At 49.3% G+C, this 17,635-nt stretch overlaps 1 protein-coding gene across 3 annotated transcripts in view; it reads right to left on the bottom strand.

The window, feature by feature from the left end:
* The window catches only part of Pcnx2 (pecanex 2), a 174,478-nt gene that overhangs the window by 43,904 nt on the left and 112,939 nt on the right, over nt 1–17,635 (bottom strand). For all 3 annotated transcript variants that reach the window (XM_058575011.1, XM_058575013.1, XM_058575012.1), the window contains exons 24-25: nt 6,097–6,155; nt 2,037–2,252 (exon numbers count right to left, since the gene is read on the bottom strand). In XM_058575011.1, the coding sequence (XP_058430994.1) occupies nt 2,037–2,252; nt 6,097–6,155 (275 nt within the window). The remainder of the gene's footprint in view (nt 1–2,036; nt 2,253–6,096; nt 6,156–17,635) is intronic.

Genomic DNA, 17,635 nt, shown 5'->3' with positions numbered 1-17,635 from the left:
GTGGCTCTGCGGCTCAGTCCTGCAGAAGCTGAGCTGCCAGAGGAAACTACCGGAGGTGGACCAGATGTCTGCTGTGACAGGTCAAGAAGGACCTGAGTAGGACAGGGGCTGGAAGACAGAGAGGCTCTGTGAACTTTGGCATCTAATTAGCTTTGGACTCTTTAAACTTGGAGACTTGTCAAGTGGGCTAATGGGGCTAAAAAAGACAAGGATTTGTGATAGAAATTATAGCTCATATTCAGAGAGGTTGGTTTTCAAACTTCTTCCCTTGTATTCCAGGAATCCAGCTCAGAGGGAAATCTACGGCATATCGCACGGGGTTTTGCCTCTTCCACTCCCTGGCACCTGCCTAAACTTGGGGGCAACCCAGCTTCTGGGATTCTGCCCCCTGCCTGACAGCCCTCAACCCAGCCCCCTCTTCCGATGCCTGCGGGTCACAGATGCACAGAACGCATACCTGAAACAGACCAACCACTTTGGAACAAAAATTATCTTTCATACAAGTTTATTTAGGAATTGTTATGGCTTGGATGTGAGGTGTCACCAAAGCTCTCACTGTGTGAGACAGTGCAAGAAGGTTCAGAGGACTGCACTGCTATCCAATCAGTGCATGAATCCCCTGATGGGAGTCACCAAGTGGCGACTGAAGGTGGGTGGGCTGTGGCTGGAGGAGGTGGGCATGGGGACATGGCTTTGGGGTATGTATTTCGTGAGCTGACCTTAGTCTCTGCTTCCTGAACATCATGTGGGCCACTTCCCTCTGCCACACTCTTCTGCCATTATGTCCTGCCTCACCTCAAGCACCAAGGAATGGAGCTGGCTGTCTGTGGACTGAGACCTCTGAAACCATGAGCCCCCAAATAGACATTTCCTCCTCTAATGAGGTCTTTTAGTCACAGCAGCAAAAACACTGCCCCTCTGCCCACGGAAACACTCCATCTAGAAACTGGCAGTGCACTGCCCCCTCTTCTGCACCCCAGCGTTCAGTTCTGCTGTGTCCACCTCCCAGTGTCTCAGCTCTCCCCGCCCTCCTCTCAGGCTTGGGGGATGGCGGTGCAGTCCTGAGCAGCCTTCCACGTCCTGCTTTCTCTGTGGCTTCCCTGGACACCCCACGGACAGCCAGCAAGCACTTCCAGAGCATAAAGGGGTCCAGCCTCTCCCCCTGCAGCATTCCTCACGGTTCCCAGGCCCTGGCTGCGAGATGGCCCACTGCCCGCCTCCAGCTGCCCCTGGTGTCACTGTGGCCCCTGCTTTGGTCAGCTCCAGGCCCTTGTCCTCCTGGTGCTGCCCAGTGCACACATTCAGTATATGTCAGTCCCTACCCTGGGCATGCTTCCCACTCTCCTCCGGCGCCTTCCTTGCAGTGCGGGCCCCGTCACCCTCACCCTCTGCAGCGGCCTTCCGTCCCACCCCCACTTCCTTCCTTACTAGCACTTGCTGCGGTAAGTGTGTCGGCTGCTACCCCTCCTGCTCCACCACCTGCTCCAGCTCCAGGGGTCACACTCAGGAGCCAGGGAGACGTGGTAACCACAAAGCAATGGCCACGCGTGTGCTGCCCTCACTGGTGTGAAATCCTCAGAATCACACCTCACTCTGTGGCAGCTGTTCTTACCGTCACTCTCCCTCTGCGGAAGATAGGAGTGACAGCCCTGCTCCAATGAGTTGGCTGATGCAGGACAGCCCCGGCCCCTGTGACTGGCAGCACCAGGTTCTACCGCAGGTCCAGCTGATGACCTGCAGCCAGGGGTGCCAACCTCCGCTTGGTGCTTCTGGATTCTCCCCAAGATAGACCCAGGGCTCTGCTTTGCTTATCCCCAGGTGTAGGCATGGTTAAGTTTCAGGTCACTGTCCCCTGACTGCTGGGCTAACCTGCATAGAACACTGCCATTCAAGGTAATGGTCACCAGGTCCCCAGCTCTCCTTCAGTGGGACTGGCATTCAATTCTCCCTTCTTCCTGGTGGCCTCTCACTAACACTCTGCATGACCACAGTTCAAGCACCAAGTGCCAACATCGCCCGCAGTGAAGGAATCATACCTCGGAATTCCAGTCCTCGAAGTTGAAAGGTGACAAGCCCGTTGCCAATCTCAATCAGGTGCACAAAAGCATTGAGGTCATCTGAAGCCAAAATGAAGCAATCTCCAGAGCTATAGTTGCCCCAACGACCGAGAAGGAGGTCTCCACAGAGTGACTCCTGCAGGGTCCTTGTCAAGTGCTCATAGAAGATAGAATTGAGGTTGTTGTCATCGCCCCCTACAGGCAGACAGGAACACAGCAGGTGAGTGGTCACGGAGCCTTCAGACCTGGGAAAAGGTCTGTCCCTGGAATAAGGCCAAATCAGACTCCCTGTACACCTTGAAGACCTGCTCTTCACCCCCTCAGTGGATGTAAGGGACACTATTACCCCTTTAGCCTCTCTGAAGCAGTCTGCTCCACACCAAGGATGGAACTGCCATCTAGATGCAAGTGCCCTACAGATTCCTGCCTCCACTGAGGTCTCTGAGCTCCAGCCTGTGCACCCCTGTTGTACTCAACACCTTCTCTGGGGGTCTCCAGTGCTGCTCAGCTTCCATGTGTCCATGTGGGTGCCCTTTGTCCACGATCCCATCTGAGTGGCTGGTACCACCACCCAGTTAGCCATGACCACACTTCTTTCCACTCCTGTTTCATCCACTTTAAATACTTTTTGAATCTTTGTACATTTCTCCATCTCTGATACCCCTAGCTCAGTCAAGCTACCAATATTTCTGCTGTGGGCAGCCTCTGTTTATTTGAGGGACCTGCTATCCCATCCCAACCTGCAGAAGAACCAGCTTTTCCAGTTGAAGAGCAGAGCATGATTCCCAGGACCCCTTCAGCCCATTCCTGTGCCTTCTCAATGCTCTTAAGATGGACAGAACTTCTCAGCCTGACCTGTGAACTTCATCATTCACAGGAAAGAGCTAGGACTGTCCTGGGCAGGCTCACTCCCAGGGCCACACAAGTCACTGTGGTCTGGTCTTTGTCTCTCTCCTCACCCTTACACCCAGCACACGAAACTTCCAGCTGGGGGTCTCTCGCCTCCCACCTGGACCTGGGGGGACGTGGCCCTGCCTGGGCTGCCCTGGCACCCACTTTGGATTATCACCTGTGGCTCTCTCCTCAGACATCAGCCCAATCACTTCAGGACAATCCTGTACGTGGACTCTTGCACTGTAGCCTACTACTCTGACACCACTGTGCTTTTGCTTTGTGTGTACGTGGGTTTTCGGTTACTCAATTAGTGTCTAATTTCTTGTCTGCCCCACAATTTCAGTGAGGAGAAGTCTAGATCTGAATTTGCTTGTTTTCATATCCTAGTCCTGGAAGAATTTGCAACTCATGGTAGGAATTAACTAAATACCTGTTGAACAACAGGTGACGCCACAGAGCATTCTCTAGGGTCTCCTAGAGAAATGTTTCAAGGAAATGCCCATCAGGCACCTCCAGGACACTGTTTCCATCAACGTCACTGAGGTATAATTTATAGACACTACACAGCACCCATTTATATATATATGCTATCATACATGAATACAGTTATTATTAGCATTGTATGCAAGCTATGTTTACATATAATTCTATGCTTTATATGATACATATCATTATAATATAAATCATATATATGATTTATATTAAGTTTGTTTTAAATATGCATATACATTTTAATTAGGAACACTTTATAGAGGGCACCTTTCTGGTGTCCCCAGGAGTCCGAGGAAAGCATGCACCATGTGAGCACCACATGGGCCCGTGCTTTGCCCCTTGCTGTGTACCTCCTGTGCTGTATACCTGGGAGGTGCTGTGTACCTCCTGTGCTGTATACCTTGGAGGTCTGCTCTGCTTCACAGCTGGGTGTACTGCTGGGCACATAGTGGCTCACTTAGCCACTCGTCAGCTGAAGGGCTGTGTCCTGGGGGTGACTACGGGTAAAGCCACTGGGAATGCTTGCAAGCAGGAGCTGTGTGAAGGTGAGACCTGGGTGGGGTGCTGTCCTCCAAGCTGGCCCAGCCACCTCTGCATGCTCCACCTGCTCCACCCCGCTGTGGCTGAGTGCTCTAGCTCTGCATCCACGGGGGGTCAGTGCTGTCAGTGCTACTGGGTGTTGTAACTGGGCAGATGGTGACACTTAGGAGGGGGATAAGGGGAAAGAAGGGGCAGGAGGGAGGTGGGTGATGGAACACCCTGCCAGGCCAGGGCTGCAGGCTGAGGCTTGGGGGTAAGCGCGGTGCATTTCCCACACCCTCCCTGCTGGGCTCCGACTGCTTCCCTCCCCTCTGGGATCTGTGGAGAGGAGGCTAGAAGCTTTTTAGGAGAAGACTGGATAAACTGGGCCGTCTTCCTGGTCTTGTGGGTATAAGAAGCAGCTGGAAGTCTGGGAGAGGAGTAAGAGCTTCTATTTTTAGAGTGTTTTTTTTTTTCTTTGGGGAAGAAATTCCAGAAAGCCAGAGAGGCATAGAATTGCCTCAAAGAGGAGACACCTGAAATAAGAGTCAGGTTCACTCTGTGTTGTATACTGCAGTGGAGACAGGTTCTGGGAAGTCTGAGTAAAGACTGCAGTGGGCTGAGTACCCTGCTCTGTGCGTGGACACAGCAGGACAGCAGGTTGGGCAGTGATGATGCCCAGTGCACCCACCTAAGGAAGAACATCCATGTCTCTAGAAAGTCTATGTGGGGATGCTGTTGGGTAATGAATGTCCTTGCTGGGCATTCAAGACAGTTAAAGGCTGAACTGAAACTGATGCATTTATAAGATGATGATGGCTGGCAGGGGAACGGGGCTGTGGGCCGAGCTGGCCACAAGGCTGACAAAGCTTCCCTGCCACTCTGCGCACGGGACATGGAAGCCGGCTTGTCCCCGATAAATCAGCAGGCATCCTCAGACACTAATTAAAGATTACTTTCAGTTTCTAGCACTTTTAAAGGAAAGACCTGAAGGAGAAAATGAGCCTTTAAGTATCAAACTGTTCGGGCGTCTAAATAAAATAATTAAAACCACTAAAAGTAGATATTTGACTCAGGGCACCGTCTTAGAATACACTGACGGCACATCTGCATAGTTAGCAGATGAAACAATAATTAAAACTAACTGAAAGCATGATGTGCTTGTGCAGCTGTCCCTGTGCCTGCCGTGGACACCCCGGGATGTTGGAGTCCCACAGCTGCACCCCAGAGCTGGGTCTCTGCCCCTCCTCCCCACTTCTTCTTACTTAAAGTTGTACCAAAAATAAGCCTGTCTCTCCAGGTACTTTCAGATCCACTGTTACACTGATCATCTACTTGCAGCTCAAACACAGAGGGTCCTGACTTGGGATAGTTTGACACGATGACTTTTGATTTTCCAGTGACGTGAAACAATAGTAGCTCACTGTTTTCTAAATTTTGATCTTTTCACAGGTGAGCAATATGCATCCCAATACTATCATGATGCTGAGCAGTGACAGCCAGCCACATGTCCCAGTCACCCCGAGAGAGTGAGACCAATAAAAATATCCACAATAGCTGCACACATCTGAGGTCCCAGTGACTGGGGAGGCTGAGGCAGGAGGATTATAAGTTTAAGGCCAGCCTCAGCAACTTAGTGAGAGCCTGTCTCAAAAAAAAAAAAAAAAAGGGAAGGGGCTGGGGACATAGCTCAGGAAAAAGTGCCCCTGGGTTCAATCTTCAGTGTGTGTGTGTGTATATATATATATCTCCACCTCAGTTAAAATCAGCATTCTGCTAAAAGGAAAGAAGAGATAGAAGAGTTAAAAAAAAGACTAAGGCAAGACAGTCAAATAGTCTGCACTTCACACCAGGTTAGAGCCTGTGTGTGATGCTTACCACACACAAAACAGATCGTCCGGCAGCATCGGTCAGCACTGACCAAGCACCCATGGATCTGAAGGATGGAGGAACGCACCTCCAAACCCAGTCAGGACGTGACTGTCTTCTTGCTCAGTCTATTCTGCAGCTGGCAGAGTTTCCCTGTGGGCATGGTCCCCTCCATGGTCAATAAGAGTGCAATCAATGCCTCTTCCAGGAGCTGTCTATATAACAACACACAGCAACCTTGAAAAGAGGGCAGGAAAGATCTTACCTGGGTCCCTTTCGATTTGGACGGCCAGTCTTGTGTTGGAATTGTCCACTCGCCTCGTACTAGAAGGACCACAAGAGGGAAGAAGGCCATGTTAGGTCCCTCCACGCTAGAGGCCCCCTACAGAGCCCCACGGTGGGCGGGACACACAGAGGAGAAAGCACCCACGGACTGGAGGTGTGCTCAATTGGGACTGCACTGCGGGAGAAGGGGAGCTGGGGATGAGGCCGACTTGTCCGAGGCAGGTGGAGGGGAGAGGAGGGAGCCCTGATTCTGGGGATGGCCACGTCTTGTTCCCTCTTGAGCACAGACCCACAGAGTGAAAGCAAGGGAGAGCTTGCAGGGAAAGCTATTGCTGTTAACCGGAGGCAGTGTCCCCACAGGGCTTTGTCCAGGTGGGGTCTATACAGTGGTGCTAAGCAGGTGACACTGTGCACCTGCCTTCGTGAGTTGGGCACAGTGTTCAAGACCTTCCTGAGGGTGAACGACAATAAAGAATTAGCTCTTGTAAACAAGAAGACAGTGTCTGTAGCCGTTGTGACAAGTGGCCAGCAGGACACACACTGACCCCTATTCAAGCCTGACAGTGGCCCTGGGTCACAGCTTCTGGAAGACACTCAGGCCATGGCCACCCTTGCTCCTGAGAGAAGCCTACTCACTCCAGGCCTCTGAGAAGCAGCTGGTCATGTCTCTCCAGATACCCTCCTGTATGGAGGCGGCCAGCCAACTGTATCCCAGAATGTCACCTGTCCTCGACTGCCACACACCTCCAAGCCCCTTATAGATGCCTCAGCCTGCTCTGCTTGGAGAAACTGTGAGCACCCTCTCTAGCCGACGGGGAGGGTGGTCCTGTCCTGTCAAGGGTGGAACATGGAAGTGCTGTCAAGCCTGCGAGGCTCAGGATACTCCACTGGAATAACAGTGGCAACTTCACACCATCAGACCAGCAGGAGAGCACATTCTCCAAGACACAGCAGCACCGACCACAGGGCCTCACTTGGACGAGGACTCACCAGCCCCTGATACATGAGGGCCTGGGCTCAATCTCCTGGTCCCCCCTTGCCAGCGTCCTGCCGTGCATTCTGGGCTCCAGTCCTGGGCTTCCAGTACATCCCCTCCACACGCCCCAGCCTTCCCTGCATGTGTGGCCCTCATTTATCTTTCTGCTCATGATCCTGCTGGACCCCGTTTCCCCCCAGTCTCAGTGTAAGAGCACTTCCTCAGGACGCTGCCTGACCTCTGCTCTGGGTGGGGCTTGCTTGCCCTGGGCTCCATCGCCCCCCCACCCCACCTGTGCTTCTCCTTTGGTGCCCTGTGGTTGCTAATGTCAACAACAGGCAGCTCTCACCCACGCAAGCAGCCCTTGGGTGCGTCTCAGGCCTGCTCTGCATGCTCCAGGCATCAAATAACCAGTCTCCCAGAAGTTGAGGCCAGAAGGTAAAGTGCCCCAGATCACAGATCTGTTGGCCGGTCAAGCCAGGATTTGGACCCAGAGCCCAGGAGCCCAGACCCATGCCACATCCTGCGTTTCTGCGTGGTTGTCTGTACGCCGCTCATGGGAGACCCCAAACAGCAGGAGGGTGAGCGCTCGGATCCCAACTGTGGTCACTCAACAAAGGATAAAGCTACCTCTGAGGCTTCCTATCCCACAGTATCTGCTGGGAAGGGCAGGCCAGCAGCCACCAGTGCTGCACACTTGGCTTTGTGTTAAAATACATTGGTTGGCAAACTGCAAGTGACTTAATGGGTGACTAGCATTTGTCAAGAGAGGGAACAAGAAGAAACCTCGGAACAAGGTCTTTTGTGAACTTGTTTCTTGGAAATCGGAACAGAATAACAAATATTTGGAAGGAATTATAATTTGAATAAATGAAAAGGCTTGTCATTAGAAAACAAACAAACAAACAAACAAAAGAATCCCTTTCCTTCCTTGTCTTCCCCAGACATTGGAGAACATCCTGGTTGTAGACAAGACTCCAAAATGGGCAGAGAGGGCAATTCTGCCATGTGGCACACCACGGCCGAGACCTCAGCACGCTGCTCCGCAGGGCTCTGGGCTCCTTCCAGCTACCTCATAGCAGCTTTGAAAATAAGAGAGCCCAGGGTGTCAGGAAATAAAGCAAACAACAAAATTCTGTCTAATGAAGGCTGAAATCCCATGCCTGCATGGTTAGTCCCTAAATGGAATTTTAATTTCACCTTAAGACCTAGGACAAATGGAATTTTCAGCAGCAGAATAAACAATTTTTGAAGTGGAACTGAGCCAAAAGAAAGTCATTTGCCAAACTCCTTAGGGAATGAAAACACCTTCTAAAACCGTGTCCACTGGAAAGCTATCTCTGAGGGCTCTGGCCTTTCTGGAATGCACTGTGCTAAATTCTGAAGACCCACAGATCGGCTGTGCCACAGGGCCTCTGGCTCTCGCGTCTCCTCTCAGAAGGTGGGCTGCCGGCCATCCTGGGTAATTTGAGCTTTACTCCAGAGCCTTCCTCCTGTAAATCTGGTGCTTACCACTCAAAGGTGCTAATTAGCTCAGTAATTGGATTTCTGCCTTAACTGTCCTGTCGCATTACATCAGATCTGTTGCTCAGGGAGGAAACGGGGGCTTGGACCTCACGCCTGATCTCAGGGGGTGCACAGGGCATCAGGCATGCTTGCTGTGCCATCTTCTCAGCTCCTGCCTGACAAAGTCACCACGCATTGCTGGGCAAGGCTGTCCCCAGGGCTGCGGGCCCATCTCCCTGTAGGTCTCTCCAGAGAAGAAGGCAGCGAGGTTCCTCTCCAACCCCACCACGAGAGGGCTTCCTGCCTACAAGTTGGCCTTCCCACCCTGGTCGGTCCCCCAGGCCAAACGGCTCTCAAACAGATTCATGAAGGCGACTTGAATGGTTCAACAGTAATTTTCTTCGGTGGTACGACTCTGATACCTCGTGTGGCGGGGGCATTCCTGGGTGTTGACCAGGAACCGTGACTGCTGGAGTGAGGGGTTCGCTGGGTTCTCCACATAGCAGACCAACCTGGGGTTAAGGATGGATGGTGGACTCACTGATGGGCAGGACCACTTTAGGGGGATCCTGACAATAGGAAGGCGGCCAGTGTGCCAGCGGAAGGCCCACCTCCTCTAAGCTGGACAGTGCACCCAGCCCTCCAGGCTTGCTGTCCACCTTCATGCCGCTGCCACCAGCAGCCACGTCAGTTCTTGCAGAGCCAGGGAGGCTGGTTGTCTCTAGAGTGGAACCACTGTGCGCCTTGGAGATCGCACAAGGGCGGTCCCAGTGTCCTGAGGAGGCATGTCCCACAGCGAGTGCGTGCTGGAGTCACGTCTCTCAGGCCTTCATGTCCCTGCCTACTTCTGGGCACATGATGGTCCCGGGCTAAGAAACACGAACATCTCTCTACCTCTGTCCTGTTTCTATGTTTTGTCAAATTTCTTTTTTTTCCCCATGAATTTTGCTATTTAATTTAAAGCATTTATAGTCACAGTTATTTTCTTCTTTGTGAGTTCTGGTCTTCAGCATTGCAAAGTGTCCTGGATCCTAACGGAGCTGCTCAAGTTCATCTGTGTTTAACCGGAACCAGAGCCGGGGCTTTGATCTCTATGCATTTGCCCACTGCTTTCTCTCATTCTCTTACTTTCCGTTTCTCAAGGTACCACATTAAGGTCTTTTCATTTGGTGTCACACTGTCTTCATGGTTTATTTTGCTTTCTAGTTAATTTTTTATTTTCAAACACATGACTCTATGGTCTGATTATAAAATAATAAAGACAAAGCCACGAACTCATAAGTCATAAGACAACACTATGGATAACACAATCCTGAATAATCCGTGGGTCAAAGGTAAAGGTTCAATAGGAAATAAAATGTGCTAGACTGAAAGAAAATAAAAATAAAGTATACACAGAAGCAGGCTCACTGTGAGGCAGCTCTCCCCACTTGAACACAGAGCCCACACGGCCCAGAGGAGAACTCATGCCACCAGGGAGGGAGGGGAAGCCTCAGACCCCTAGTCTATCCTTCCACCTCAACAACCTACCAAAAAAGACAGCAAAATAAACCTAAAGGTGGTATAAGGAAGGAAACAAAGATGAAAATGGCAGACAAGTTGGGAACAGTGAAGAATCAAAGAACAAGGAGAGCACTCTGAAGATATTAATAAAATTGACCAATCTGTAGTAAGACTGACAAAGAACAAGAGAAGAAACAGAAATGATCAACATCTGTAATGCTGGTATTATTGCAGACCCTACAGATATGGAAATAGACAGCAGGGAATAGTACAAATATTTCATAAGCATAAATTTTGGTACTTTAATAAAATGGACCAATTCTTTAAAAAAAAAACAAAAACATTATTACCACAATCAACCCAGTATGAAGTGCATCACTCAAACAGCCCTGTAACTTTAAGATCGTTTAAGTGATCATTAAAAACCACCCCAAAATAAATCTCCAAGTCTTGACAGCCTCACTGGAAAATTTTATCACATTAAAAAAAAAAAGAAAGAGCACCAATTACAGATAGTAATTGTGTGATTTATAGTGTCTCCCATAAATTACAAGACCAAGAGCCGCTTTGCAGTTCATCTGATGAAGCTGGGACTGCCCTGATACCAAAATCTGATAAAAGTAGTATGAAAAAAATAAAACTACAAATCAATATCCTGCATGAATATAGATACAAAAGTCCTTAAAATGTATTAGCAAATGAAATTCAGCAATAGATTCCTAAATGTCTATACCATGACCATGTGGAGTTTATTCCAGGGTCCCAAGGCTGGTTCAATGTACAGAAATCAGTCACTGTAATGGACCATACTTTCAGGCCAAAGAAGAAAAATCGTATGATCATGTCAACTGATACAAAAAGGAAGTTAACAAAATCTATAATGATTTTCATTTCTAAAAATCCTTTCTGAAAAATAGGAGCAGAGAAGAATTTCCTCACCTACTAAGACCCTAGAGCTGACACTGTATTTAATTGTGAAAGATTAAAATGTTTTCTCCGTAAAGTAGGGAAAATTGCAAGGCTGTCCTCTTTAATTGCTGTTATTCACAAAGAGCTGGAAGTTCTGTTGTGCAACAAGGCAAGAAAAGTAAATCAAAGCCCAGCATTCGGAAGGAATAAACAGAATAATATGTGTTTGTAGAAGCCGTGATTGTCTTCATAGAAAATTGCAAGAAATCTACAAACAAGCAAAACCAATCAAAACCTCCTAGAGTTCAGTTAGATTTCAGGGTACAAGATAAACATGCAAAAATGAAATGTATTTCTAGTCACTAATAATGAACACATGGACACCCAAATTAAAAACATAATATATTTACAATTATTGAAACTTAAAAAGGAAATAGATGTGAATTAGTACAAACATATAGATGTTTTTATGCTAAAGAACACAGAAATGTGATGAACTTAAAGAAGACAAGTGGAGAGAAATGTCATATTCACAGATTAGAAGATTCAAGACAGTAAATATATTGACTCTCTTCAAATTGAGGTAAAGGTTTCCACGATTTTCATCAAAATTCCTGCAAGATATTTTGCAGCTACTTAAGAAAGGACATCAGTTATGTACTATGCAGACAGAAGGTGGGGGACATGGCCGAGCTCATTTTATGAAAATGGTACAACTGATTCCAAAACCAGACATAGTGCAAAAGGAAAAGAAAAAGGGTGGAGACAGAAAACTGCAGGCCAGCCCTTTGGATGACTATGGTGCAAAAGAGTCACATTTCTAGATCCAGGTTAAGCTAAACTATGGGACAGGCAAACACCCCACATTAGGTAAAGTAAAGTTTCAAGGGAGTAAAGTGGGAGTGTACCCAATCCAGGACCCTAGGGGCCGCAGAGAGGAAGACTGAGGAAGGACACACAGACTGAGGAGCAGAGTGGAGAAAGACCCACCAAGTGTGCTTTCGGGGCTCACCAAGCAGGCTCTCATAATGAAGGGGCCATCGTGGCAAGGCCAACTGGCTGGAGTTCACCATCATGTCCATTTTGGGGTGTGACTGAGGCTTATGGAACATTCATAATATCGTGCAGCCATTACCACTGTTTGCTCTGGATCAGTTTCATTACCCCCCAAAGAAAGTTTGTACAGTAAATAGTCACTTCACGTCACACCTGCTCCAGTGCCCATCTGTCCTCATCGGTCTGTTCTGGAAATTCCACATTGATGGCATCACAACATAGTGGGACTTTGGTTCCAGCGTCTTAGGTGCACAGTGCTGTTTTCAAGGTCCACGCGTGTTAGAGTGTGTCATTACTTCAGTCCCCTCTGTAGTAGGGTGATTTTCTATTGTAAGGATCGTGACACTTTGTGCAGCCGTTTGCCAGCTGACTGCCCTGAATTGCTTTTACTTTTCGTCAGCTGAGATACTGCTACCATGAGCATTCATGCGCCAGTTTTTGTTTGGACGCCTATTTTTGATTTTCTTGTCTCCTCACTTTCTTGATAGTGTCTTTGATCACAAAAGTTTTTAGCTTGGATGAGGTCCAATTTATCTGACTTTTCTCTATAGCTTGTGCCTTTGGTGTCTCATCAAAGGATACACTGAAAATTGTGAAGCCTTATACTTTCTTCTAAGGGTTCTATAGTTTTAGTTCTTACATTAAGGTATTTGATCAATTCTGAGTTCATTTTTGTGTATGGTGTGAGGTAAGGACACAACTGTATTCTTCTGCATCAGGATCACGTTGTTTAAAAGGGTGTCCTACCCGCCCCCACCGCCCCCCACTGAATGATCTTGGCACCCTGTGAAAAGTCGGTTCACCACACATATATAGGTTCTTCCCTGAATCCGGAATTCCATTCTGTTGATCTGTAGGACTGTCTTCGTGTCTACACTGCAGTGTTTGTAGTAACACTGTAACTTTGTAGTCAGTTTCGAAGCCCAGAAGTCTGAGTCCTCCAACTTTCCTGCTGTTTTAGGTTGGCTGGTTATTTGAGGTCCATTGAAATTCCATATGAATTTTAGGATGAGCTTGGCTACATATGCAGACAGGTCAGTTGTAACTTGGACAGTAATTAACTGTAGATCAGTTTGGGGGTGTACGGCCTTCTTCACAGTTTTAAGTGTTCCAATTCATGAACAGGGGTGTCTTCCTAGTCATTGTGTCTTTGGTCTTTTCAGTGATTTCTGGTCTTCGGAGGACAGTTTCTACTTCACCCATTCCTAAATACTTTGTTCTGTGGATGCTGTTGTAAACCGAATTGTTTTCTTTGTTTCATTTTCAGTTTGTTCTTTGCAGGAATATAGAAATATAACTGATTTGTGTGTGTTCATCTTGTATCTAGCAAAGTCCTGAATTCAATGGTCCCCTCCCATTGCCTGTGGCTTTCTCAGGCTTCTTATCATGACACAGCGTCATCTGGTGAGTAGAAATGGTTTTGCTTCTTTTCCCCTATGGGTGCCTTTCTGTTCTGCCTGATTGCCTGGCCCAGGTAAGTGACGTATTCCCTCTAGTTACCCACAGGAACATGAGTGACAGCATCTTGATGTCACTGCACCAGCATATCTGGGGTTTTTTTGCTTGTTTTGTTTTTGGTGGAAAAGGATTAACCTTACATTTGTTTCCAAATTTGGTTTTTTCAAATACTGAGACAGGGCATGTGGAGTCCTGGCTGCAGGAGCACAGGACAAATGTCAAGAGAGCACTGTGTGTCTCCCCAGCATCATTCTCTACCCTCCAGTTTGTCCTCCAAAAGGGGTTCTTTAACAATGGGGAGGGGAAAAATACTCAGGTGTCCCCAGTGGCTCTCATTTATCCAGAGAAACTACAACTCGAACACCAGCCGTCTATCAGTCTCAACTTCTCTTCAAATGAGACTTTTAAAAATCTTCATTTTCAACCCCAATGATTTTAAGATCCACTAAGAACTTTCCTTCCTTCCCAGGAAACCTCGAGGCATCCCCCAGAGTCTTCCTGGCTGCAGTGAGACCGCCTCCAGCTGTGCAAAGCCTGAACAAACAACAGTGACCCCAGAGCCACCCTCAAGGACAGCATAGGGGCAAAGGGAGCCAACGCATTGCGTCATCCAGAGGACCAGGTTATCTGGTGGTCTGTCCTAGAGTCTCACGTATGGGTTATTGTCACACTACTGGGGAGCACCTGTAGCTGGGCCCAGCTCACAAAGTGAGTAGATGCCTGTGCACAGGTGGGAGGGCACCATGAGCCCTGGGAGCAGGACTGCTGCAAAGCCTGGGCAGGGACGTCACTCCAATTCAGCAGGAGCAGAGTCTGGGAAACACACACAGGGCCATAAGTTCAGCAGCCCTAAGTGATAGTCACAGAATGTGTTTTAATGACAAAGAGCCGCAGGGTGGTCTTCCCACGCCTGCTCTTACTGGGGAAGAAGGAGACTGCCTCCAGTGGCTGGGAAGGTCACTGGAATATTGGCTGTTCTGGGGAAGCCCTTTTAGCACCAGGGAGTGAGTCCTACCATCCAGGAGCCTTGAACCTGCCCATAAATCTCTCGAGTCACACATATTTGAGTCCCATAATGAAAGGGTTTGGGACGGTGTGTGTTTAAAAGCTGTGGCGTATTTCTTGCCTTCCTTTGTTCAGAATAAATCGGGCCCGTCTCAACACGTTCCCCAAAGCTGGAGAGGCTGAGTTCCCCCTGCTGTCCCTGCCTGGCACAGCCTTCAGTCATCCATCAACCGGATCAGTTGCAAGGCGTGGCTCCTGGTGACCTTGAAGAGTCAGCAGGTGCAGGCAGCTGGGAAGCAGGTGGGAGGTCAGGTGCTACCCTACAGCCTGTGGTCTGCTTCTCCACTCTGCACTTTCCAAATACTTCTCTACTCAGCAATATGGAGCAGGACCCCAAGTAAAGGCACACAAGTAATGAATAATAAGCTAAACCGGCACAATCTGAGAAGTTCAACACACTGGAGTTCCTCAAAGTGTCTCCCTCCTGCAATGTATCTGCACAATATCTCAGCACCATGCTTCAAGTGTCAGAACCACCCCCGCCAGGGACACGTGTGAGGGCTTTCTTGTCCCTCAGCAAGCTAGCAGACGGGGCCAAGCTCATTTCTCAGAGCAGCTTTCAAACCCAGACCTGTATTGCACTTGGGGTTTGGGGCAGAGAACAGAGGAGGCAGGGCTGGCCTAGGTCACAGGTGGGTCAGTGACAGATGTATCTGGGGAGGCTCAGCCCTGAGCTGCTCCTGGGCCCCGTGTCAGATGCTGGGTCCCCACGTCAGTTCTCGCCTCCTGGTAACAGAGCTGCTGCCAACATGAGGCTCGTGTCCCACACTGCCTGCCCACTGGACAGAGGATCCAGGCCACCCATGCCCCAGGCTCTGAGACTCTCACTGGGCAGGAGTGATGGCTCTCTGGGACACCAAGCTCCATGCTTTCCTGCCTGTCACTTTGGCCAGGGCTGCAGTCTTGCCTGTTTCATGCTTACTGTGGCTTGAAGGCGACAGTGACATGGACTGCAGGTTGGGCTCTGAAGGCAGGCTCTGCCCAGCAGAGTGCAGACCTATCCCCAGTGCCCCTACCCAGCTTCGGAGACTGACCTCACCCCCTGCCCTCACCCTTCAGACGCCTCTGCTTCGCTTCTCCTACCTGAGACTCTCTCCTGCCAATTTCTCCTCATTGCTCACTTCTGCTTCTTTTGCAAAGTTCAAGACTTGGTGCTTCTCCCAACCAGACTGTCCCTGTCAGTCCCAGGGCCCACTGTCCCCCAGCTGTGGTTCCCTCTGAGCTAGCTGCTATATGACTGAGTGCATTTCACGTTTTATGGAAGATTTCTGACATAGAGGAGCAAAGCCACTGTTGGTGGGCATCTCCATTCTTTGAGAGGGCTGAGCACAGTCCCCCTCCAGGACAAAGGAGTTCCTGAGATAACTGGGAACACGGTCATACTTCATGGCCTAAATATTTGTCTCATGTTAATGACACTTTGGTTATTTAGTCAATGTTCATATAAGAAGAGAAGGGTGATAAGTCACATCAGAATGTGTTTCTGCAGCTTTCTCAGATCCTTACAGGGGATGTAAGAACACAGCCCTCCACCACTATGGTGTGTTTGCTGTTCTGCCTGGGTTGTAAGTGGGGGCGCCAGGTAGAGCTCACCCGTACAGACTGACAAACCACAGCAATCAGGATCAGGCTGGTTTAGCAATGAACTTCCTAGCTCTGGCAATGCAAACCCAGACTGAGATTTTCTTCCCCTCTGACATAATATTTTTGAATTTAATTCATTTAAGAAGTCTTTACAGAACACCTACTGTGTGCAGGACCCCCCAGAGACACAGATAAAAAATGAACCAGCCCAGAACTGAAGGTACCCACAGTCCACATCAATTCTGGATAGAATTTACAGAAGACCATGATACACATTTACTTTCCAATGATGACAGCTACTTTTCCTGATCCCACAAGTCCTTCTTGGACCTGACCGCTTGTCCATCAACAGCTGGTAGAGTTCTGACCCTTGGAACCTGGTGGGTGTGTGACGTGCTTGTAAACAACAAAATGAGGACAATCAGAAAAGCATGTGCCTTCCACCTTACTCGAGAGGACACCTGTGCTGGGCCCCGAGGCCACATGCTGGAGCCCAGACTATCACCACATCTGGAAGTCACCTGGAGAGGTGGGCCTCTGCTCTTCCAGTCCCACCTACCTCCTCGCCTGGTGACTGCAACACCATGTCACCACCATGCTGCTGAGCCCTTCCCAAATCCCTGGCCCACAGACACCAGGCGAGGTAATAAGTTGTTTGTTGTTTTGGACACTGAAGTTAGTGGTTATTTATTATTCAGTAAGAGACAATGTGAACATAAAGACATTTATGTTTTCTAGGCACCTGCCAGGATCCGGATGAGATTTCCCTCCACGTTCTGTCCTGGTACCCACTGCTCTGCTGTCCCGAATTCTATCTGCTGAGCGCTCAGGCAGATGGGCCGCAGGAGGCGGTACGCTGGTCCCTCTCAGACTGAGACTGCTCCCCATCCCCCCGCCGCCCCAGAGGAGGAGGCATTCCCATCGGACCCCACAGGCCTGCAGGCCCTCCCACCCGAGGCTGACGCTCCCCAAGTAACGCGGGGGAGCACGGATCCTGCACAGAAGGGTCTGTTCATTGAACTACATGTAAACCAGCCCTCAGCTCCAAGCCCATCACCCTGGAGGGGGCTGAATTGTGGAAGTGAGGAGGTGAAATAATCAAGCAGAAGTGCACAAGGAACCCGAGACTTCCCTCCATCCACCCCACACAGAAAGCTCTCCTGTGATCATGGGAAACACCTGTTCCTGCAGCTCACCTGGGGATGGGGTCCCTCTGCAGAGTGTCACACTACTGAGTGCAGGCCTGTCTTAGGTCTTAGGTATGCTGGTGCATTTTCTCCTTATAAGGGGATCCTATTATTTTGTCCTGCTTTAGGGATGAGGGAAGAGAAGCCCAAGGTCTCAGTGGTAAGAGATGGAGGGGAGGGGTTTACCCAGGCATCATTTAGCCCAGGGCTGTTGTAGCCACCACACCCCCCTATCTGCACCAGGAGGGTGCCTGTTTTACGTTCGCATATACCGT

This window comes from Marmota monax, unplaced genomic scaffold (genome assembly GCF_021218885.2).
Source record: "Marmota monax isolate L192 unplaced genomic scaffold, Marmota_monax_Labrador192_F-V1.1 WCK01_AAM20220418_F8-fsc00071, whole genome shotgun sequence".
In the NCBI taxonomy this organism is placed as follows: Eukaryota; Metazoa; Chordata; class Mammalia; order Rodentia; family Sciuridae; genus Marmota; species Marmota monax.
The sequence above is the reverse complement of the archived record's forward strand: the minus strand, read 5'-3'. Positions and strand labels throughout refer to the sequence as shown.